Here is a 6,022-nt window from a genome sequence, read left to right as displayed (position 1 = left end):
TTCAGTCACAGACATGGTGTCGCTTCCTTCCTCCGCGTTTTTGTAGGCATTAAACAGAAAGAATTTTAAAAGACGTTTGCATTGAACTTTCAGTGCTGCAACTTTGCAGATATTGTTCATGCTCAAACAGCAACATTACACACTAACTAACGTTAAAAAAGTGAAATCGCAATCAACCACCCCTTAAATTTTTTTTTTTTTTCAATTACTGAAAATAACAATGCAATAACAACACAGATCACTTTTGCAAGATTAACTACTAAATATTCCTACAAAACATAAAACTATTATTTTAAAATTATGAGATTTACAAAATAAATCCTAAATATTTAACCCACTAGATTTAGGAAAAACAGACATTAGTACATGGTTAGACTGCACTTTAAAGAATTTTATATTGAATTTCCTACAAAAATAACAATATGATGATATTTTCACTGTTATAGTAATAACAAAAGATGACTCATAAGACTTATCGTACTGCCCAGACCCTGACAAAACCATCATAACATACTAGTCCAGATCAGCTTTAGACAGTAACTTCCCTTCAAATGTTTTCAATTAAGTCTTAAATTTAACTAGTGCTGTCAAACGATTAATCGCATCCAAAATAAAAGTTTTTGTTTACATAATATATGTATGTGTACTGTGTATATTTATTATGTATGTATAAATACACACACATAGAGTATATATATATTTTTTAATATTTACATGTATATACATTTATATATTTATATTCTCATATTTTATATTATACATAAATATATTTAATATATAAACACAACACATTTTTCCTAAATATATACATGCATGTGTGTTTATTTATATATACATAATAAATATACACAGCACACACACACATATTATGTAAACAAAAACTTTCATTTTGGATGCGATTAATCGCAATTAATCGTTTGACAGCACTAAATTTAACAAACCTGACAATGACAGTTACTCAATGCTAAATTCCCATTTGTGTGCAAGTTTGAGACAACAACCTTTTTAATTCCCAGTTCAAAGGCTTGTTTGGCCAGAGGTCCCGGCCCATCCACGGTCTTCCCGTCATCGTCGGGGCCCCAACTGGCACTGTAAATGTCGATGTAGTCTGGCCTTATTCCCAGAGACTTGGCCTCCACCACATCAGTCACATCTCCATCAAGCATTCGGACACCTTCGAGAAAAAGTTCATCCAAAAACGAACAAATACAGTCATTGTATAATCAAGCCAATGTCGTTCCAAACCTGTATTATTTTCTTTTCTCTGTGAAACTCAAACTGAGATGCTAGGAATAAGATCCAAGCTTGCATGCAACGTAAACAGATGGTGATTTACACAGCCAAGATCCAAAATGCACCATGAAAGTGACAAAAGTAGTGCACTGTAATCCAAGTGTCATTGAGCCATATTATAGTTTTGTATGAACTGAATTCCCAGACTGACCTCTTACAAAGATAAATGCAATTCAGGTTTTCAAAACATGCCATTTAGTGTCCAAAATGCAAGAACCAACAGTGTTTGGGCTTTAAACCTGGCGCGACTCATCTAAAAGTGCCGTTTTTTATAAATGCAATGGAGCAAACGGAGACTGACACACAAACCCACACAGAATCATATGCCATATGTTCACTAACGAACACAAAATTTGCAATTAAAGTCTATTGTACTCTGCAGCAATGAGATGTTTCCAAATGCCTTGACAATCTGCTGTCTTTCTCCTCATTCCATTATTGAACTACAGCTTCAGTTCCTTTACTAGCTCTTTATTCTCAAAGAAGAAAGCCTTTGTATTTTTTTCATAACTTGAGAGAATAGGTGTTAAAAAAAAGTCTAGTATCTATGCAAGTCATTAAGCTGAAAATTTTATCCAAAGCCTCTACAGTAAATCTTTTACTTCTTACATTTGTAGGATTTACTTTGAAACAATTTTTACTCAGAAAATTCTAGTACATCTCACAAATAATTACAAAGAAATGATCTTGATCTATGATAGCTTGTTTCCACCATGAGATAAAAATAAAAGAGGGTAATTGCAACTTTTTATCTCATAATTATAATTATAAATAATTCAGACTTTTTTTGCTTGCAATTCAGTTTTTTTTTTCTTTCTCACAATTCAGACTTCTTTTCTTGCAGTTCTAAGAAAACAAAACAGAACTGGGAGAAAAATACTGGGACAAAAAAACTAGCAGAAATTAATTTGTAATTGTGAGCTTATAACTAGCAATTTTGACAAATAAACTCACAATTCTTAGAAGGAAAGTCTGAATTGTGAGATAAAGGGTATTTTTTGTGGTGAAAACAAAAAGAAAAAAAGAATTACTCAGAATACTCTAAGGAAAAAACACAGAATTGCAAGAAAGTCAGAATTTTGAATTATTTTGTGGCATAAATGAACTTCCATAAGTAACACAATGAATTAAACAAGATATTTGTAAGTAGAAAGACTGAAATATAGTATTTTCTTGGAAAACATACTCCAATGATCTTTGTTTACAACTTTGAAAAATAAATTTTTACGGTGTAGTTTTATGTGCTTTGCCCAATGGCACAATGGTAATAGTTTAAGTTCAAACCTACAACCTCTTAGCTACCAGCCAAGATCTTTTACGGACTTCTGAAATGAGCAGGCATAATGAATCAGCTTAATTCAGATAGTCAATAAGTCTGCCATAATATAATAACAAACATGTGTGTGTTTGTTTTCCAGTGCGCTCAATGCGCTATAGTGTGAGAATGTGTTTGCATTATTATTTCTAACACCATATGTGCAACACGCTGTACGTGACAGAGTTTTCCTTCCTTGAAACACCTCTGAGGAAACACAGGAGGCTCAACACTTCTCTATCATTCCTCTCACTTTTAACAAGCTGCATTACACCTCAAATTGATTCCTCGACTTCTCAAACAGCACAGAGTAAACACTTTTCTGAACCGCAGAGCAGGAGAACTAATAATTTCTACATTTCTAATTACGGTTAAAGGACATGAAGTTCTACATAGCAGCCAAAGCGAGGCCGCTCAGATTAGAAATGTCATTAGAAGGCGATAAAGTCATTGGCTTGAATCTGACACGTACTAGCTTTGGCAGCGTTTCAGTGATTAAGCAGGGAAAAACGTCAACTGCTGAGCCAAAAGACCTAAAGCACGCCTTTCATTGTGCTAATCTGTCTGTATCTGGCTTGGAAAAATGACCAACTCTCTTTCAAACATCACTCCGCAATTCTTAAGAACAATTTTTTGCTGGCAGGACTTTGCAATTGAGATATATTACGAGATGTGCAGCCAGCATTTAGATGAGGAATGAGTCAATCATCTGTCCACTTCAAAATGTGGTTATTAATGGCATTTAACCCTAAAATCCCCAGATCATGCAGCTTATTGAGGAAAACAGACTTCAAAAATGTTTACCTGGCAGATGATAAATTATGCAAAAAGTTGCTAATCCAGTCAACAAACACTTTTCTATCCTTGTACACAATAAACACAACAGTTGCGAATAATTATTATTTTGGTAATCGATTAATGTGTTGGATATTTCTTTGATTAATCTGATTAAAAAAATTAGTTTAAAAAAATTAGTTTCTGTATTCTATTGAAAAAAAAACATGCTATTCCAGTCTAAACAATGTGTAAGTACAATGTAACAATGTACATTGGAAAAAACTGTTTAAAAAATAATAATGAAAAAAGTTCTGAAGGCAGTTTAAATCACTATATTAAAAAAATTATAATAAAATAATATAATCGTAATAAAAGTGACATGACTTGAAAGATTATTGGAGTATGTTTTACAAGAAAATACTATTTCTTTCTACTTCAAAATGTAATGTTTAATTCAATGTTATATGCCACTTCTTTGTAATTCTTTGTGAAATTTACTCATAAATCCTGAGTGAAAATTGTTTCAAAGTAAATACTACACCATATTTTTGTGTAGTAAATAAACACCTTGGTTCTCTCATACGGTATGAGAAACAATAGGGCTGTTTTGACCTGGGAAAAAGCTTTAAAAATGAATTAAAAACATACTAATGCAAGCAACATTAGAAGAGACAAGAAGGTGTTTCACTTGAAAAACTTCACGCCAAGAACATTTTAACAACCAAAATTTAGCGGCTGTACCACACTGCCACAATTGTAAAAAAAACTACCAAAAAAACACAATATGAGCCCAAAAACAAAAATTCTGATGCTTTTTTAAAAATCCATTTAACAACTTTTGTCCGTCATTAGCATCAGACCCATTTGATGAGAAATTGTGTAGAAGTAGAGAAAAAACAATGTGATCACTAGGTGGTGCATACAAGATTGTGACCAATTTAGTGAATTAACCAGCAAAAGCTATACTTTTTAAAACTGTTCAAAATACAGTACATTATAGGAGGAGAAGTACTGACTGCTAAATTATTGACTTTAACTGGCATCCAATGAAAAATAAATCAGGGACCTGTTACCACAACTTAAAAAAATGCATGGTTGCAAGTAGGGATGCACGATATTATCGGACTGATATCGGAATCGGCCGATAATGGCTTTAAATGTAAATATCGGCATCGGGCCGATATGAAAAATTATGCCGATATGTCTTGCTGATAAGAGGAATATATTAACTCACATGTGCTCAGGGTGTGCTAGCGATTAGATCACGTCAGCAGTGTGGCTCATTCTTGAAGCAAAGTTTTGTCTGAATGATGATTAGATTGGCTGTTTTGGATGCTGCATTTAAACTGAGAATGCACGTACAGAATGATGCGTTCGGTGTGTGATAGAGTAAACAGTAATAGCACGTGCAGCGGCAGCGAGAAGGGTCTGGCTGCAGCCTCGCACTTGCACTCTCAGACTTGCATTCTCAGACTTGCACTCTCAGACACTTGCGCTTCCGCTAGCGACGTCACTTGCAGGCTTTATTTTTTATTTTGTTCTATTTTTTATTACTTTTTGTTTGAATCTCTCAACATTTTACAACAGTAGCCAGGTGGTGAAGACAAGAAAAAAGAAACGAAATTACAATGTCACTTGCAATCGCCACTTGCACTCTCCGATACCTGCGACATCACTTGCAATCGACACAAATTGTGCGTGTTACCAATGGAGACAAGACGCTGTGGTGATTAAACGATTCAAACTAATTTAGTACTATAACATAGAGGGTCCTGCAAGAAAAAGACAAGACCCGCAAATCCGTGGCCACAGAACAGCAGAATATGAACGCATGCGCAAAGTCTCTCATTAAGCGTTTTCCTCCTGTAGAAAAACATAAACACTTAACATGGCTTAATGTATTAAGATGCTATTAAAATATCAAATTAAATATACAATTTATTAATATAATGAATATGTATATAGTATTTTCCTCCCATACCGCAAAACGTGGCATAATGTGGCATAATGGACTAAAAAGGCCAAACTCAGTATGCTCCTCTACATTATTAATATACATAACTAATATGTACAGGCAAGCAGGTGAGCCCAGAATAAACGCAACATGCACAGTTTCGTGTTAAGCGTTTTTCCATATAGAATAAACTGTCTACAGCTCTTTTATATCATTGTCTTTGTCCATTAAGCTACATTACGTGTTTTATTTATAATGATTTTCTATAGGAGGAAAATGTTTAACGTGCAATTTAACGCATTGCGTTCTGGGCTCGTCTGCTGGCCTGTACGGAGTTGATCCTTTTAAAATCACTTAATGCATTTCAAAATGCACGTTCATAATTGCTGTTCTGTATATACTTTGAGTCAACAACAAGACATATAGGCTACTGTATTGTCTTTATCATAGTCCGTTATTATACAACATTAAGCGTTTTGCTGTATGGGAGGACAAGTGAAAGTTTGCGCATTGTGTTCATAGCCATCTGTTTGCCTTGTAGTACATTAAATAATAACTATATATCGAATTTGATCTTTTAATTGCACTTAATGTATCTTAATACATTAAGCCATATTAAGGATTAATGATTAATGGATTTGCGGGTCTTGTCTTTTTCTCCTACAGATGGCTTGCAGGACCCT

At 33.9% G+C, this 6,022-nt stretch overlaps 1 protein-coding gene across 2 annotated transcripts in view; it reads right to left on the bottom strand.

The window, feature by feature from the left end:
* The window catches only part of LOC107742302 (proprotein convertase subtilisin/kexin type 6-like), a 111,400-nt gene that overhangs the window by 79,112 nt on the left and 26,266 nt on the right, over positions 1–6,022 (bottom strand). For both annotated transcript variants that reach the window (XM_016555220.1, XM_016555221.1), the window contains one exon: positions 1,002–1,174. In XM_016555220.1, the coding sequence (XP_016410706.1) occupies positions 1,002–1,174 (173 nt within the window). The remainder of the gene's footprint in view (positions 1–1,001; positions 1,175–6,022) is intronic.

This window comes from Sinocyclocheilus rhinocerous, unplaced genomic scaffold, assembly GCF_001515625.1.
Source record: "Sinocyclocheilus rhinocerous isolate Xijiao unplaced genomic scaffold, SAMN03320098_v1.1 scaffold75, whole genome shotgun sequence".
In the NCBI taxonomy this organism is placed as follows: domain Eukaryota; kingdom Metazoa; phylum Chordata; class Actinopteri; order Cypriniformes; family Cyprinidae; genus Sinocyclocheilus; species Sinocyclocheilus rhinocerous.
The sequence above is the reverse complement of the archived record's forward strand: the minus strand, read 5'-3'. Positions and strand labels throughout refer to the sequence as shown.